The sequence below is a fragment of the Drosophila pseudoobscura genome, chromosome 2, assembly GCF_009870125.1.
Source record: "Drosophila pseudoobscura strain MV-25-SWS-2005 chromosome 2, UCI_Dpse_MV25, whole genome shotgun sequence".
NCBI lineage: Eukaryota > Metazoa > Arthropoda > Insecta > Diptera > Drosophilidae > Drosophila > Drosophila pseudoobscura.
Window position 1 is genome coordinate 21,916,545 of NC_046679.1, and position 18,432 is coordinate 21,934,976.

General features: G+C 43.0%; 3 protein-coding genes across 3 annotated transcripts; 1 reads left to right on the forward strand and 2 right to left on the reverse strand.

Annotated features, from left to right (window-relative positions):
* Window positions 1–1,563: 1,563 nt before the first annotated feature.
* LOC26531942 (uncharacterized) lies at window positions 1,564–2,105 on the reverse strand. The gene is made up of 2 exons (XM_015182300.2): window positions 1,856–2,105; window positions 1,564–1,798 (listed from the first exon to the last, which is right to left on the reverse strand). Exons 1-2 carry the CDS (start codon window positions 2,054–2,056, stop codon window positions 1,628–1,630), a joined length of 372 nt encoding a protein of 123 aa, XP_015037786.2. The 5' UTR covers window positions 2,057–2,105; the 3' UTR covers window positions 1,564–1,627.
* A 1,176-nt stretch (window positions 2,106–3,281) lies between these two features.
* Window positions 3,282–5,196, forward strand: LOC4802416 (NEDD8 ultimate buster 1). The gene has a single exon (XM_001359302.4). It carries the CDS (start codon window positions 3,362–3,364, stop codon window positions 5,153–5,155), a length of 1,794 nt encoding a protein of 597 aa, XP_001359339.3. The 5' UTR covers window positions 3,282–3,361; the 3' UTR covers window positions 5,156–5,196.
* A 249-nt stretch (window positions 5,197–5,445) lies between these two features.
* On the reverse strand, window positions 5,446–7,862 carry LOC6897595 (protein regulator of cytokinesis 1-like). The gene is made up of 2 exons (XM_033385902.1): window positions 5,898–7,862; window positions 5,446–5,593 (listed from the first exon to the last, which is right to left on the reverse strand). Exon 1 carries the CDS (start codon window positions 7,723–7,725, stop codon window positions 5,911–5,913), a length of 1,815 nt encoding a protein of 604 aa, XP_033241793.1. The 5' UTR covers window positions 7,726–7,862; the 3' UTR covers window positions 5,446–5,593; window positions 5,898–5,910.
* Between the last annotated feature and the right edge of the window lie 10,570 nt (window positions 7,863–18,432).

The following is an 18,432-nucleotide window of genomic DNA, read 5'->3' on the forward strand; positions in this document are numbered from 1 at the left end:
AGAGGACGAGAGAGGCAAAGGGCTAAAGGTCCCGGGTACAGCCCACAAATAAGGAAGTAATATGTCGCCGCCATCGCCATCGCCTGGCTCTCTGTGCACGGCCATCAAATCCAGACGCAGACGACACTTCATTGGATTCTCCCATGCCCAGGACTGGGTTGGTTGCGTTTGGTGTTTGCCCCCGACACTGGTAGTAGCTCCCGTGGCGCGTTGGTGAATGCTCTTTTTGTGCTTCGACCCTCCGGCACAGCCATTCCTTTACCCTTCCAGCCATTGTGAATTGTTCGGGATACATTCCCTGTAGGTGGTAGAGTAGGAAGCCATTGATCGACTACTGTGTTGTGCCTATATTTGTATTCATTTCTGTTAAATAAATTAAATAATAATAATAATACATATGTCTGTCAGTTGTATCTTTAACTGGAAGGCACTCCTAAGCTAAACAAAAAGTTTCTGGGACCGAAATCATTGTAATAAATAATATATAAATATAAAAGAAATATAAAGAAAATAAAAAATGAATTTTTTCAGGTGAGAGGTCTCTCTTGCTTAAAGCCAATCAGCCAATTGACCAATAGTCTCATAATACAGGATATTCCCTTATTCGATCGGTGGTTTCTTCCGTGAAATTTATCTTTATCCGGTTTTCCCTTTTTTTCATTAGTTTTTCTGCTGCGTTTCTTCTTTCCACTTCGCTTCACCTCCACATTCCACCCCCTGCTGCTTCTGCTGCTGTCAAAGGCATTGAACCGCATTTGTTTAAAAGATTGATGACCAACAATTGACTGTGCCACCTCGCCCGTCATACCCAATCCCATCCCATTCAGGTCCCTCTCCCATGTAAAGTCCGACGGTTCCTGATGATGTGCGCCCCATATTTATGGGCCACAAATCTTGACAGACTTTTGCAAGTCTTGCGGAGATCGAAGATGTGGAGAATCTGACATCCATGACCTGTAAAAGTTGCCAAATAATTTCATTAATTTAATGTACAACAATGTGACTTGTCATTTGTCAACTTTCGGGTGTTTCCAGGCCCAGAACTTGTTTGAGGGCAAATCAGTTCATATTAGTTTTAATGCCGAAAGGACGAGACATAAAGAGGGTGTCTCTCGTGGCAGGGAGTGGGAGAACTCACTTAGTGCATCCAAAACTTTGCCGCCGACAACATGTCATTGATTTTATGCCCAGGATCGGGGCAGGACAGGACAGGACATGGCACTTTTAAGAGGCTGTCCCTGGGATTGTGTCGCATGCAGGCAGGCAGCGATGCATCATCATGGTTGTCAGAAACATTTACTCGACATTTAGCTTATGCCACGTCCAGATGAGAGACGAAAAGGGCACAGAAAGGAAGTAAGGATGGATGTAAGGAAAGTAGGTTGAGGATCTCAAGGCAACATCTTGAGGAAACAATGGTAAAAAAGATGACACCATAAGATGTTGATCTAATAAACCATTCCCCTGTATACGTCCCTCAAAAATTGCATCAATTTACAGCAAGGATAACATTTATGAAAATCATAGATGCCCCATGCATCTATATAGCAGTTCTATTTCCAATTTCTTTTTATATATGTATATTTTATTTCACCAATAATTAATCTTTACCGAAGCACAGCGGACTTTACGCAGAATCATAGATATATAAATTAAAGTTAAGGCCATGGTTACGCTTCGATTTGAATTTGATGGTAGCAAACGTGTAGGTCGGTCCACCCTCTATGAGTGAGGCCTCACCACCTATTGTGGAGTTGTTGTTTTCTATCACAATGGCGCCGATAATCTTGATATTTTTCTGCAACTAAAGGATTAAGATTTTTGTCGAAAATGCTTGCAGCCATTTCTTTCTTACGTCCTGTTTGAAAGTTACTCTTCTTTCTGTAATGCGAAAGAACTTGGAAGGCTCTGCCACATGCGTCGCGTAGAGTAATCGTGCATTTGGGCTTTGCTGGCCAAAGACCACGCTTTTACTATGTACCAACAGGGGGCTGACGACGACAACAAGTGCCACGACAACTAAGGAGAGTCGGATAATAGTCTGCAGATCTATCATAGTTCTTCCAGTGTCTTTAATGAGTTCCGATTAACAACTGATTACTCCACAAGTTCGGAAACCGTGAAAACCTAAGCTAAGCGAATCAGAAAGGATTGATTGGATTCACCTGATGTATAGCACTATTTATTATTGTTCTGGCAGAATACTTTAAAATCTGCTATAGATCTATATCGCTTAAGAAATTAACACATTGTCTCGAATATAATAATAATAATAATACAAAATATGGTAATGTGAAGAATCAAATGGATTTTCAACGCTAGCGCATTTAGGGATGGACGACGCTATAAATAAGTACAAATGGATATCGATGAGTAGTAAAATGGTAAAAATGAATTTCGATAAGTATTAAGTGTTAAAAAAGAAAATTGTAAATAATTAGTTAATTCATTACAACGTGCAGTATCTCGGCGTATATTTAACTGAAAGGAACCCTTAAATTTGCACCTTACCTACCCATTGTACCATAGTTCCAAGGTTACAAGACACCCTCCAGTTACCACAGTCCTTTTCCACTAAATTAAAGATATTAAGCCCTGCCTGGAAATCAACCCAAACGACTCCCCCAAATAAAAGAGTCCGGGACTACTTTATTACCAACCAGACATTTACATCCCACCAAGAACAGAAGACCTTAACTAACCTCCGACCGCCTCCACCGATACCATTGATAGGACGGCCATTTGTGGTGCTTTTCATTAGCAGCAACACTTATTCTGCCACAGATACTACACGCTTCGCACTTTTGTTTGTATCTATAAAATGTCTTGGCCTTGCTCTTTTATTTCTTATTTCTCGCTGGCTTTGTGGGGAGTTATTAACCCTTAACCACACGTTACCATTTATTACCCACATTGTCAGCCACACGGAGCCAGCCGGAACCGGCGCGTTAAGCTGACAATGGCAGCATTTTTTTCTCCCTTTTTGTTGGTTATTGTGTTGGGATGTGTGCCCTCTGCGACAATTTGATTGTACTCGTATTTGGCCGGGACGGCACGGGACTCGACTCTTTTTGTCTGCGGTTTATTGCTTTTAATTTGGTCTAAGCCTCGGATCGTTTAGCAGCCCAAGTGAATTTTTGCGGTCGCCATTGGATGGATCTGTGGTGTGATAATTGCCAGCAAACGCCAAGGGTTTTTTTTTGAGATGAGAAAGTAGAATTTCCCGGTAGCTGGTTCCACAACAATGAACTAGTTCGCTTAGCTTGAACTGCTAGTGTTTGACACTTTATATCTCTGGATTATTCCTTAACTAAATCTTTCACTCTAAATCCCCAAATATTTGCTAAAATTTAATTTACACATGTCTCAAATCGACAATACTTTAATCAAGGTGCGTGCCCGTCTCCGCGAGCGCGACATTAAGCTCTGGGAGGAGCCCTACTACTTCGAGGGTGTGGGCAGCATCGAGTCCGAGATGGAGCGCCTGTCCCAAGAGATGAGTACGGATCTGGGCATCAGTGTCTCGAACTGCCAGTGCGCCCTCTCTGAGATGCAGGATGGGGCCCTGCGTAAGCTGGCCGCAGCCAAAGAGTTCACTGAGACGGGTCTGGCCACATTCAATGTGCGGTGCGTGGAGGGCCGGGGCGGTACGTCCCAGATGATGGAGATCAAGTGCTCGATGAATGGGCTGGGATCGGACCTGCAGGACACAGTGGCCCAGCGGCTGAAGGTGAGCGGTGGCAGCAATATCAAGATCATCTCGGCTGGGCGCATCATCTCAGGCCAGCAGTCGCTGTCCTCGCAGGGTCTGAAGAACAATCAGCAGCTGATGGTTGTGGTTGGTCAGCGCGGAAATGAGGCTGCGGGTACGGCCTTGTACGACCGCATCCAAAAGATACGCGAAGATGTTTTGTTGATTGTGGAGTCCGATCGCCGTTTCCTGGAGATTGAGGACCAGGACGGTAATCCCGTCTTTCTGCCGCAAGCAGAGACCCATACACTGCTCACGGCCCTGAGTTTCAGCGAGAAGGCCAGGGCCGCCATGTCCCGGGAGGAGTACGACCTGGCATTGTTGCTTCTACTGGAGGGAGACGAATACTTCTCCCGGTGCAATACTGCCTTCCTAGAGGCGGTGGATAATTATGCTCTGATCAACCTAGACATAGTCTGGTGCTATTTGTGTCTGAAAAACATCACACAGCTGCCGGATGCCCAACGACGTTTGGAAATTTGTGAGAAGAACTTTCGCCGCACCTACGGAGAAAACCTCGATCACTTCAAGGAACCGAACAGTTCGGAACGGGCTCTAATCATGCGCCTCCACTTGCTCCAGGGCGTGGTCTTGTTCCATATGAATCGCCGCGACGCGGCCTACGAGCGACTGGAGATGGCTGGCGATGCTCTGGCCGATCTGAAGGTCAACCCCGATCTTCTCCAGCAGATGGTCGACATGGGATTCGAAGTATCGGATGCCAGGGTGGCTTTGCGGGCCACCTCTGGCCAAATTGATCGGGCTGTGGATTTCATTACTGAACGCGAACAGAATCTGAATGACGTACGAAAGAAATCGCTTCAGGTGCGCAAAGTCAATCATGAAATCAATCGTGAGGAATGGGTCTGTCCCAGGTCCGTCTGTCGTCTTATGGAATTGGGCTATGAGCAACAGCTGGTCGTGGAGGCTCTGAGGCGCACCAAAAACCATCTAGATCGCAGCATCGATCTTCTGCAGAATGAGGCAGATGAGCTACGTGCCAATCTGCCCGCGACCTTGCCGGCGGATGAAGCACTCCTCACAACGCTTCAACAGCTTGGCTTTTCTTTGGACACTTCACGGGCTGCTCTTGAGACGAACAGCAATAACATGGAGGCGGCTATACAGTTCCTGATGAGAAGTTTGACCACCGAAACGGAATTACTTAACATCATCGAAGCGATGACGCGCCTGTTGGACTACCAGGGTCCATCGGGATCACAGTCTGCTTCGCCAACCCTGATCCAATCGATTCTCGACCAGGCCAAAGCCGAGATGGAGTCGTACAAGGCCTTCGAACGTTTCAACGAAGATGTGATTGACAGCTCCATTGTGTATTTGGACTTGCCATTGATACAGGAGGAGCAAATACTGATCGAATACAGGAACCTATTGGAACGTTAATAAGCCAATAAAATATTAGTTTTGTTCATTGTTTATCTGTACATATAGTATAATCATCGTTTTTCGGTTTCTTTTCTCGGGGGTTTCTCCCACTAAACATATGGAAAACGATTGTACAATAATTTTAGGGGCCACATGTGTACATAATCGTGATTATTATGACAGCATTATAATAATTCCTTAAGATATAATTTTGATGTTTCGCATTGTTCACGGTGCCGTTTGACACGGAACTAAAGATTATTTAGGTGTTAAACTAACTGAACTTTAATAGGATTCATAGGTTTGTCAAATATCCATACACATTTATCGATGTTTCTTGCTGGCACTGATTTTCATTAAGAGCAGCTTCTTTTTACAGGTTTCTCTGTCTGTCCATCGAACGATACAGTCGAAGTTGGAAAACTTCTCTTTTGGCCCTTTTTTCTGTCGCTATTCCTAGTTTTATTTACTTACAAATTTTTATTTCTATCATTAAAACAAAAATCAGCTGTCCTTAAAACGCAGTAACGCACTTTGTCAACTATATATATCGATACCAAACTGTTACTGGGATTGTATTTATTTTTTATTCGTTTGTCCTTGAAGATAATTTTATTTTTAATAATAACTTTCAAAATAAGCGAAAGAGGTAATGATTCGATTCCAGTCAAGGCTAAGGAGAATTAATTCAATGGATAATCTCATCGTGGATGCGGCCACATGCGACTTTGGCGTGGCGATGGCAGTTTCAGTTGACTGCCAAACCGAGGCTTCTACGGCTTAGCATCGGCTGACGGCTTCGAAGGTGTGTTGGAGTTGGGGGCTAACGCCATCGAATTGTGGTATGTGAGGACTTGACGATTCCGTGGCAGAGCTAGACGATTTCGCTGACGTAGAGTCCCACCGACTGTAATCATTGAGGATCGACTCTTGGGCGTAAATTCCTTATAGGAGATGTCGTTTTCAGGTTCATTTTCATCTGCATCGCTGGGAGGTCTTGTATCTGTTGATTTGGTGACTGGCTTCTTTTTCAAGCGTGTGACCTTTCCACCGCTCTTGGCCATATTGGGCGGGATCGATTGGATTGTTGGTGTCTTTGGTAACGGGATTTTAGATATTGAGGACATGTTTCTCAAAGTAAGTGGCGTGCATGGGCCCTTTGAGCCGGCAGTCGGCGGTGGCATCATCATTTTGTCACTTATGTTGTTGCCCGTCATTGTGGTAGACGGGATGCCGACCTTCTTGAGTGCCGGGTTTTGCTGCTTGGTCTGGGGGCAGCGCTTCCATTCGCTCCCTGCCATCAGCTCCAGTATGTTCTCGCCGTACACAAGAAACGGTCGATGCGATTGCACCTCATACTCCCGCACCAGTTCGGTGATCTGATGCTCAATCTTGCGCAGCTTCGAGGTGATTGCCTTGCGTTCGTTTTCCTCCTTGAGTAGCTGGCCGGCCCGATTGTTGAAACGTTTTGGTTCATTGGCCTTTGCCACCAGGGCCTGCATGCGGGACCAGAGTTCCGCACGGGTCCCGTACAGGTCGAAGATCACCTTGTTGCACTTGTAGAAGCTCTTCAGATCATCCAGCACCAGTTCGTGCAGCTCCAATAGGTCTTCGTTGTAATCGTTGATGTAGAAACTGGCGAAACGCTTGCGCTCCAGCGGGCTCTTGAGCGTTAGATCCCAAAACTCGCTTATCTCGACACGCAGCTGCTCGATGAACGTCTTGAGGTTCTGACTGCGCAGCGCCTGGCAGCGCTGAAGCTCCAAGTGGAGGATTTCGAAGGTGCGCTGCGAATAGTCAGTGCAATCACGCACTCGTTGCATGGCGCTCCCGTCTGTCTCCTGGAGGCGATCCCACAGCACGTAGATCTTCCCGCGCATGTCATTGATTTTGGAGCGCAGCTCTTGGACCTGCTCGGCATAGGTGTTGCGCATCTGGCGGAGCCGGTCTAACGTCTCTGGGGCTAGATCGTTGTGGTTCATATCGTTCAGCAGATCCTGTTCATCGGTCTGGGGCATCAGCTCGAGCATCTTCATGTCCTGCTTGATGGCCTGCCGCAGCTGGTGGAGCTCCTTCTGGCGTAGAGTGCGCTGATATGGCAGATTGTCGAGATGGTCGCGAAAGCCGTCGATCTCCTCGGGAAGGGGCAACTTGTCCGCCACCAGAGGCCGCGGCAAGGCGCCCAGCTCTTCGCAGAGCTCCCCTTCGGAGCTCCCCTTGTCGAGCTCCGCCTGACGTTTCGAAAGCTTCTCGCGCAGATGTTCAACGCTCTTATTCAGCTTCAGCTGCCACATCATCAGCGGCATATCGTCGGGCCTCTGGCTATTGTCCACAGGCTCATGGAGTAGTTTGGCGAGGTCGCTGGCCTCGTTTTGGAGTGCGGCTATCTCATCGAGCATGGCTGCTTCTTTCTCCCGCGACTCCATCATCACATACGTATAGAAATTGTCCGTATGCTCCTTGAGTTTGTGTAGAGTGTCCTCGCATTGCTTCGGCTCGAATGTGAGGGACCATATGGAATGGAGCTGCTCCATATGCTCGGCGGTCATCTCCAGGATCTGTTCCTTAATGGAGGTTGGGTCAGTCATGAGTGGTTAAAATACTTAAAATACTTCCGGTATAATGCAAATAACTATCTCCAAAGTTTTCCCAAAATGTAAGACGAGAAATGTGTTCACTCAAAGCCAAATGTCACCACACCAATTGAAAGTTTTTGACAAGGGCTCTACGATCGTGCTGTCGTATTGAATAAAAATTGATTCATAGGGAGACTATGACTATTTCCTATTTCTAGGAAAACCGGATGGGGCAAAATATATATTATATATATTATATTCATTATAATCCTGGCAGTTGAAGTGAAAACATTGTGTGCGGAAAATTTGAATTTTCAACAAAAACTCGGATATAAACAAAACTAATAATTTTTTTTCCACAAATTAATAATTTCGTTTTACTCCAAAACTTTTAAAAAGTAATTCGAACTATTGCCAGCAGAACAGCAGCTTTGCCCCAAAATTAAAGAGTCCATCGAAGCATTGCCAGCGGTAAAGCAGCTTTGCCACAAAATGGAGGAGTCCATCGAAGCATTGCCAGCTGTAGAGCAAGTGACTCTGAAGCCTAAGGAAGGGAAAATAATCTGTTATTATGATGTCCTGAGTGTCAGCGAGCTGTATAACCTCACAAAAAATGTAGTGGATGATGATGACGATGATGATGAAGAGGAGGAGGATGAGGATGTTAGGATCTCCAGATCTCAGCACGAGTGCAACTGCAAAGAATGGGAGAGGATGTTGAAATATATCAAGATTCCACACTATTACATCGAACTCATCATGGAAGCAAATTATGTGGTATTACCAGAAAACTCCGAGAGATTGGAGTTTCCAATCCGAGCGATTTTTCCAGAAACCGTTCCTTTCATGAATGAAGCGCTGGTCTTGGAGGCTGCATTCCGACTCGGAATGAAACACTCCACAGAATGGACCCTTGAAAGCGATGTGGATGAACTGAAAGCAGAGATAAACAGAGCTCGTACCACACCTTTGACAGATAGTCTGTCCTTGTTTCTTAAAAGAAACAACTATCTTCGCCTTAAAGACATCCGTCCATCGGAAACACTTCTCTCACAGCACCAACATCTCAAAAGGAGCCGCAATCTCAGCCTTGAGCGCTGCATAAATCCATCGGGACCATCTCAGAAGAAGCGGCCCTGTCGCTCCCAACAGCTGAAATTGTTGAGAGACGATTGCGGCACTTCCTCCGATTCGGTGTCAAGTCCTGAATCGAGGTCTAGCTGCGTTTCCGGTTCTAGGCGTCAACTCAACCAACATCGCCTTCTCTCCCCGAACACCGCCGAACGTCTAAAAAATCAGATGAGTCTGCGCGTGAAGCTAATTGATGAAGCACTGAAAGATCGCCCCAAATCGAAGGCTGGGACTCCCCAAAGCTGTTTGTCCAGCTCTGACTCCGACTCCGACTCCGATTCCATTGATTAATATGTTATTTTTAAGAGATTTGGATATTAAATGTCTCACGAAAATTCAGCAAATTTTTAATCAACGACTAAAAATCTGTTTAATTAAATGTTAATTTCCTGTTTTCTTATGTGTGATGTATTTTCTTTCTGATTTTATTGAATATATTTCCTTTATTTATGACAGTTGGTTCTATGCGTCCGGGCATTGAAAAGGATTTAGTAGACCACGCGAGTAATCGAATTATAGGTCAGAAAAGCTCTTATAGTCTCTGAAAACAAGGCGTCAAACAAGACGTAGGTGCCGTAAGACATGGGTATATCGACGATACTGATCAAGAATAAATATACTTTATAGGGTTTTATAAACATCCACTTTTACCACAAATCTAATATACCCCTACGCTCTTCGAGTACCTGATTTTTATACCCGATACTCAAAATGAGTATTGGGGTATATTAGATTTGTGGTAAAAGTGGATGTGTGTAACGTCCAGAAGGAATCGTTTCCGACCCCATAAAGTATATATATTCTTGATCAGCATCAATAGCCGAGTCGATTGAGCCATGTCTGTCTGTCCGTCCGTCCGTCTGTCCGTCTGTCCGTCTGTCCGTCTGTCCGTCCCCTTCAGCGCCTAATGCTCAAAGACTATAAGAGCTAGAGCAACGATGTTTTGGATCCAGACTTCTGTGATATGTCACTGCTCCAAAAATATTTCAAAACTTTGCCCCGCCCACTTCCGCCCCCACAAAGGGCGAAAATCTGTGGCATCCACAATTTCGACGATACGAGAAAACTAAAAACGCAGAATCGTAGAAGATGACTATATCTTCTAGAGTGCAAAATCTGAACCAGATCGTATAATTATTACAGCCAGAATCACGAAAACAATTTCACTCTTTCTCGCTCTGTCTCACTCTAACACACAGGTTTCATGGTCGGTTTTGCCAATTGTAAAATATGAGTTCAAGGATCTCAGAACCTATAAAAGCCAGAACAACCAAATTTGGTATCCACACTCCTGTGATATCGGACCTTGACCGTTTCCTGTCCAAATTTCGCCACACCCCCTTCCGCCCCCGCAAAGGACGAAAATCTGAGGCAACCACAAATCTCAGAGACTATTAAGGCTAGAGTAACCAAATTTGGTACACACACTCCTTTAAGATGTCACTATAAAACGTATATCTCAGAATTTCGCCCCACCCCCATCCGCCCCCACAAAGGACGAAAATCTGTTGCATCCACAATATTGCAGATTTGAGAAAACTAAAAACGCAGAATCATAGATAATGACCATATCTATTAGATTGCTGAATCTGGATCAGATCAGATCATTTTTATAGCCAAAAGGAACAAATCAATTTGCATTGGCTACGCAGCGCCCGACGTCACGCTCAGACTGATTTTCTGTCTCTCTCGCACGCACTCTTTGTCGTGTCGCTTAATATTAGCGGCGTCTGCCGGAGGAGAGCCATACTGACTTAGTATCGGGTATAACCGTAGAGTTGCGGTGTCCGCAGCAACTCACAACGTTCCCCCTCGTTTTTTTTTTAAGTTCTATATATTTCATAATTTTATAATTGGACTGTGTTCCTATTTCTTTCAATATATGCCAGAAAATTAATATTTGTAGCAGGCAGACAAGAAATATCAACCTTTGAAATGGGTCTCCCATGCGTTTTATGTTTCCATTCTTGGGCAAACTGCATGCACGATTTACTCAGGAAAAAGCGGAAAAATTCGCAGTCAAGTGTAAATGTCAGCCACTCAAAATGTATAATAAATCTACCTAAACGGGGACCTAAGCTCAAAATAAAAGAAGTCGAAGAGGAGAAGCCAAGAAAATTTTGTTTAATATCTAACGATTTGGAAGTAACACACAAAAACAGGGAGGGCCACAGGGAGCGAAAAATTATTTGGCCATCATCTGCAGAAGTTTGGCTTGGCATTGGCAGATTGTATGTGGAATGAGGGCCTGAGAACTTATTAATTTTCACAAAAGTCAGCCACACGCAAGAAATACATCCAAAACATACTACTCCAAAAAGAAAATCGTGAAAAACTGTGACGTTATGCACATGAGTAAGCAAACAATAACAACATCCAAATTGCAGAGCATACTTGGCCGGGCATTTGTGGGTTTACTTCGGTTGGGAGGATGTACAGGATGGGATGGATATAATGGGTTGGAAGTACACCCAACAAATTATGAGTAATTGTTGTGATGCTGGAGCGGTTTAAGTGGGAAAATATATATGGCTAGAGAGCTTTTAACTGATGAAGGGGGGAGAAAATCATGTGTGGATGAAAAGGTAAACTAATGAGAAAAGACTAAATGAAATGGAGAATAGCAATTTAAATATGAAACCATTAAGGGTTCTACTTTGGGGCAAAATGTGAAAATAGCTTGCGATTTTTTATCTCATTGGAGCTATAATTATTTGCAGACCAACTAAAACTACATATTAATAGATTTAAGTCATATTAGTTCTAAGTCCCTCTAAGAACACTCCTCTCCTTGTCTTATGCCTGTAACAAAGGCATTGGTCTGTTAAAAATGTTTGCAAGATATCTCTAAAACTGTTAGCATAAAACTGTAGCATCAAAAATGATTAAACTTTGGCTCGATATATATTTTCAGGTGGGTCACTGTATCGCCAAGAATCCAAATCATACAAATCTCTTTTTGATCTATTAGTGCCGAGAGAAAATTCTATAAATGTAAATTTGGAAAATATTTTCGAGGTGTATTGAAAAGTCCAAGTATGGATGTAAGCTACTCATTAAGGGCTACAAGCAAATTTTTTTTCAGGTGCCAATTAAATTGAAATGTTTTCCTTTTGGATTCTTACTATTGCCGCTGTCTACTATGTCTATAATCTCTGAAGGTCAACTCATGGACTTCTACAATTCTCTAGGGGAGCGTTTTATCACGTATTATCTAAAGTGCCAAGCAACCACACTCCGAGAATCTTGACTAATGACCCCCCAAGGATAGAACTTAAAAATGGTGGATGGCACAAGATGCACTGAGATCCAGGGGTTCTCCACAAAGCGGACAGATTGAGAGGCAGACGTGGCTGCATAAAATTGGCTTTATCAATGGCGGAGCCTAACAGCATTTTTGGTTGTCTACACCGATTTGTTGGTTATCAGTATTTAAGGTACCGCAGTAAGCATCCTTACAGGTTCCGCAACAATTCAACCCTTCAACCGGTGTCCATTTTCCTGCCTCCTACCGCCTTCAAAAGGGTATCTCTTGGGTTGCAAAACCCTTTGCTTATGCATTTTTTCTCCACCTCTTTCTCCTCTCTATCTCAGTGTCCTCGCGTTACGGCACAAAAATGCAGAATTTGTGTGGGAAAAAACTGAAAAAATTGTTGCCCCAGAAGAAGAAATGTCAAAATGTTGTTCGAGGACGAGTCGGCCTGTCTTATTTAGTAGCGAAAATGAGCAGCGGCATGCGGTGGGAAAATGGGAAGAAGGAAAGGCATGAAAAAACAGCGCTTAGATTTTCCTTTTTTTCGGGCAGTGACCAGGATAGTCTAGAGCGTGCATTTTTTGGCTGATTTCCGTGCGTTGTTTCACCACAGAAGGGGGTTTTATAATTTCACCCTGATGTTTGCAATTGATATCCTATATAAAATCTGTAATCCAAGAAAGATGTGCCATATCATACATCTAACTGCTAAAACAAAAAAATAGGTCCCTCCGATTCGGAAAAATGTATCAAAAATCTGTTTTTGGACCGATGAATCTGCAAGGGTATGTAAAGCGTCGCCTCCTAAACTATTCTCCTCTTTTTGTTGTTGTTGTTGCAAGTTGTTCTTGTCATCAACAGTCAGCAACATTATCATTGTGGCTGCAAGTGGCAGTTGTTGCTGCTGTTGCTGCTGTTTGTCCTCATTATCGTTTGTTGCATGGCCTGCCTGCCTCCTCTCATGTCTCCTGCCCCTCCTCACAACCATCATTTGTTGTTCCCTCGGCAACTTTAATGGGTTTGTAATGTAACTAAAGTGAACCCAGTTTTTCTTCTATGCCTCCTTTTTGTGGAATATATGTCTGAGATTTACATCTTGGGAAAGCCTTACAAACAGCACTAAAATTTAAGTAGTGCCTCCTTTTTATACCCGATACTCAAAATGAGTATTGGAGTATATTAGATTTGTGGTGAAAGTGGATGTGTGTAACGTCCAGAAGGAATCATTTCCGACCCCATAAAGTATTTATATTCTTGATCAGCATCAATAGCCGAGTCGATTGAGCCATGTCTGTCTGTCCGTCTGTCCGTCTGTCCGTCCGTCCGTCTGTCCGTCCCCTTCAGCGCCTAATGCTCAAAGACTATAAGAGCTAGAGCAACGATGTTTTGGATCCAGACTTCTGTGATATGTCACTGCTCCAAAAATATTTCAAAACTTTGCCCCGCCCACTTCCGCCCCCACAAAGGGCGAAAATCTGTGGCATCCACAATTTTAAAGATACGAGAAAACTAAAAACGCAGAATCGTAGAAGATGACTATATCTTACAGAGTGCAAAATCTGAACCAGATCGTATAATTATTATAGCCAGAATCACGAAAACAATTTCACTCTTTCTCGCTCTGTCTCACTCTAACACACAGGTTTCATTGTCGGTTTTGCCAATTGCAAAATATGAGTTCAAGGATCTGAGAACCCATAAGAGCTAGAGCAACCAAATTTGGTATCCACACTACTGTGATATCGGACCTTGACCGTTTCATGTCCAAATTTCGCCACACCCCCTTCCGCCCCCGCAAAGGACGAAAATCTGAGGCAACCACAAATCTCAGAGACTATTAAGGCTAGAGTAACCAAATTTGGTACACATACTCCTTTAAGATGTCACTATAAAACGTATATCTCAGAATTTCGCCCCACCCCCATCCGCCCCCACAAAGGACGAAAATCTGTTGCATCCACAATATTGCAGATTTGAGAAAACTAGAAACGCAGAATCATAGATAATGACCATATCTATGAGATTGCTGAATCTGGATCAGATCAGATCATTTTTATAGCCAACAGGAACAAATCAATTTGCAGTGGCTACGCAGCGCCCGACGTCACGCTCAGACTGATTTTCTGTCTCTCTCGCACGCACTCTTTGTCGTGTCGTTTAATATTAGCGGCGTCTGCCGGAGGAGAGCCATACTGACTTAGTATCGGGTATAACCGTAGAGTTGCGGTGTCCGCAGCAACTCACAACGTTCCCCCTCGTTATTTTTCGACATTTATATTTGGAAAGCTTCACAGACTGCAGTACAAATTTAATTCCGGCATTTTTCCATTTAAATTGTATTTTATATGTTCTTAGGTTTCAGCTTAAATAACTTTATCCATTGAAAATTATTTGGCATTTTTCCGAGTTAATTAAAAGAAGATTTCCGTCAACTTTGTCCACAACTTAACCGCAAGAAGTGTCGCATAAATTACAAATTAGTTAAATCAGCCTGTGACCAGCCGAGTCGCCCGGCAGTCCTCCATCTGAGGGAACATTTGTAACCTTCTACCACCAAAGCAGCTTCATCATCATCATCATTATCATAACCATGGGCATCGCTATCATCTCTGTGCTTAGGAAAGTGAAAATAATGCAAATGATAAAATTATTTAATGATGCGGAAGTGCGTTGATAAGCAAATGACAAATAATCTGGAACAGAAATGCTACGCAGAATAAGGAGGCATTTCTTTTTTGGTATTTTTTTAGCCAGGGTATTTTGTTTTATGTGTTTGTATGTCGCAGGAATGATGAAGAATGTAAAGTAGGATATGGCTATTCGGTTGACTGCCCATCGGTTCATGTTTGTAACTAGATCTTCAGATCCACAAGAGTCGGAAGTATTTCAGTTGCATAGAGTATAGTCTGAAGTCAAAAAATTAGTCAAAATTATGTATCCATCTTTCTAATAATATCTCTAATCTATTAAATGACAGTAGCTCTAACAATCATAGGTAAATCGCTATTCTACCGGTAGTACAAATGGTCCTGAAAACTCAATTTTGTATGATCTATTACTCGTATTTTGTATGATAATCCCTTAGAGGTTACATATTATATAACAATTTAAGTGACAGTATTATATTCATCGTACAACAGAATGACCATTTAGTATTTTAAATACGAACATATCGAACAAGCTTCTATGCCAAGGGTGTCCCATAGTCGTAACATTCAATTTGCGCATTCTTTGTGTATTTTTATTTCCTTTCTTGTGGATTTGGTGAGCCAGACCTGAACACATCCATCCCATTCTGCTCTCAGCTGTGCCTGCGCGCATGCAATTTAAGTTGAAATCTATTTAGATTCAACTTTGTTCTCTCTAATGAGATGAGGTGGAAGGACGACGCGTCGTCTCATGTGGCAACAGGCGAACTTTATGCGCCCATAAAGTAAACTCCACAGGCCTAGGAGCGCACTCGTATAGAGGCTCCAAAATGAGTCCATAACTCTGTTGTAATTTACATTTTCATTATGTCAAACCGTTTAGCGTCGGGAAATGTACACCCGAAAAACAAAAATGCACAAATTAAACCCGTGACAGACTTTATAGACTGCTCTGTCGGATGGATGGATTGAAATCCATATATGTACGTTCTTTTTCCAAGCTTCTGTCACACTCAATTGCTCTCGGATAAATTTATTTCACAGACAGCGAAATTAAATTTGTTCCCAAAGAGAAAAAGAAATACTCGTTCAGTTGTTGATATGCTCATTAAGGGATTCTGTTGGTTTGCCAAATAAAAACCGTAGCATGTGTCAAGGGGTTGGGTTTATAGGGTTGTTTAGTTTTTATTTAATTTTGGAATGTGTTGAATGAAATTAGCACTGAGCACAATTTGTTTAGGTAGGTGTAAAGTTCTGTATATATTTAATAACATTTTTTGCAGCCTTTGTAATATTAAATTAAAAGCTCTAAAAAATTAATGTTCAAAGAAAATATAACAAATAGTACAAAACACTTGGGGTCCGACACTATAATGCCTAGTAAATTGACACGGAATTTGGGCATGCATCCTACAAGTATACACTGAAAAGTGCTTTGCTCTAGCTTTAATGGTGCTCGAATTCCAGGTGTTCAAATAGCCAAATAACAGGTGCGCACCCACATTTTGTATTCATTCTATCTATAATAATGATCCGATTTCAATGGGTGCCTACAATTTTATAAATTTGACCATGCTTTATGATTTTGCGTTTTCTGATATCTCGTATCTTTTAAAATTGTAAATAAAATACGCTTAATGCAGTGCAAACTCACAGAAGCTTGGGTAGTCTCCGATTTGTTTTTCAATAAATCTGATGGCAATGATTTAACCTTCAACTCAGTTTCTACCTCTATATCCTCATTATTCCTTTGCACCCAAAAACCCCACCCCCTCATACAGACAGTCTGCGGCATTTTGTGGTCGTGTTCATTCAGACTCCGGTCCGCAATCATTCGTTCGCTCAAAATGCAGCAGGAGGCAACAGCCTGGGGTTATGTTGTGTTCTGTGTTGCAATGTTGCACCTACATAAAATGGCTAAATGATGCGTTAAAAATGAGAGGGAGTTCCTCTCGCTCAGGGACTTGCCACGGGGACCAGGCACCGGGCCGAGTGGACAAACTGTCGCAGTCACAAATTTTAGTCTGCTCGGCCAAGGTCTGTTCTACGTACAACATAATTTTTTGGAGAGTGGGGGGTGTGGGGTCGTAAAGTACCCAAAAAGGCAACATTTGCTAATGACAAACAATTGCAGCATTTTGCCAAGGAGAATGGGTCGGGTCCAGACCGGTCTATGGCCTCCAAGTGGACAACTTTTATTATTATGCAATGTGCGTTTCACACCGCAAAAATACCGGGAAAAAAGTCTGCAAGGAAATTTAAGAGAAAAACCCTTAGTTACGGCCGTACCGTGGCATGTGCTGCACATAAATATCTCTTGGTATTTTTTATATTGCCAAAGGTACTATCATTTTTTGGTATTTTTTTCTATCCTGTTGGTATTTTAATTGCACTGAAAGTGTGCAACCGAAAAAAAGAAAAAGATATTAACTCATCCTTTTTATGCATTCATAATAACCGGCGACTGTCACACAAGACCACAAGGAGGGAGGGCCTGGAGCGGCGGCATGCGGTCGGGATCCATAGAGCGCTTCATGATTTGTGGCATATTTATGTAAATTTGTGGTTTTTCTGTTGTCGCTTAAGCATCTCTCCAGAGCCGGGCAAAAAACCAACCAGCACAAGGCAGAGCCAACAGCTAACAGCCCGGCAGCAGGTGTTGTGGCCAAGCAATTAGTGAGAGTCCGCAGCACGGCCCAGAGACTTTTCTATGATGGCCAACTTAAAGACTGGGAGCCAGCCAGCCAGTTCGGGTTCGGTGGCTTAGTTGCACTCTAGAATATTTTAATTATGATTTATCAAAAAAATTCAAACAACTTTTGGTTGGTGAGAAGGTAGGTCTTATTTTGATACATAGTTTAAAAGCAAGAAATATTTTATAAAGTGGACTTTTAGAGGTTCCCATTTGTCTACAATGCTTCTTTTAATCCAAACACCTCTAAACACCTTTAATAAATCCAAACACCTCAAATATGTGAATCTATTTTTTGAAATTAGCAGTAGATTTTGATATATTAAATTTAGTGAAAGACTTTCGCATAACTTCTAAAATTAGAAAAGTTTTCAAATTAGCAAAATATCCAATCATTATTCACTATCGAATATTCGGTTATTTAACAACCAATTTTCCTATATGAACAATGCTCCGCCTTGAAGTTGAGTTAAATCGAACATATTTCACTTAAAGACAAACTCAGAGGCTGTCTAATCCTTGACTCCATGGAACTCGAAATGAAACATTTGCCATTCAGCAGGCCACAACTCTTGAGTTGGCCAAGAGAGAGGGCGGGGGGAGAGGTCAAATGGCTGCACGTGGCTAATCAATTTGCAGAGCCAGACCTAGTACGAGGACGTCTACGACAGCCCACGTTTATTCCTCCTTCCACTCTTTTTTTCTTCTATTGCTCATCTGTTCTTGTGGCAAGGAAAACGCAACACACGCCCGAAAGGCTTGACCACTCTCACAGATACACACCAATGCGTTCAGTCTGTCTGTTGACATTGTTGTTGGAGCTGTCCATACCTCTGTCCATCGTGTCCTGTACGGTACCGAACGCGACCCGACCCGAGCAGAACAGAACTGAACTGTCGTTGCCTTCGACGACAGGTGTGCATGATTTATGAGATTTACATATCAGTTCGCGCTGATGAAGCGCGTTGATGCGCTGACAACGACAGGCGTCAACC

What these genes read in the sequence shown, in the direction of transcription:
- LOC6897595 (XM_033385902.1), bottom strand. Translation starts at nt 7,725, where the DNA reads ATGACTGACCCAACCTCCATTAAGGAACAGATCCTGGAGATGACCGCC.
- LOC4802416 (XM_001359302.4), top strand. Translation starts at nt 3,362, where the DNA reads ATGTCTCAAATCGACAATACTTTAATCAAGGTGCGTGCCCGTCTCCGC.
- LOC26531942 (XM_015182300.2), bottom strand. Translation starts at nt 2,056, where the DNA reads ATGATAGATCTGCAGACTATTATCCGACTCTCCTTAGTTGTCGTGGCA. An exon ending in GAGTAACTTTCAAACAGGAC is followed by an intron (nt 1,799 to 1,855) that starts GTAAGAAAGAAA and finishes CTTTAGTTGCAG; the next exon opens with AAAAATATCAAGATTATCGG.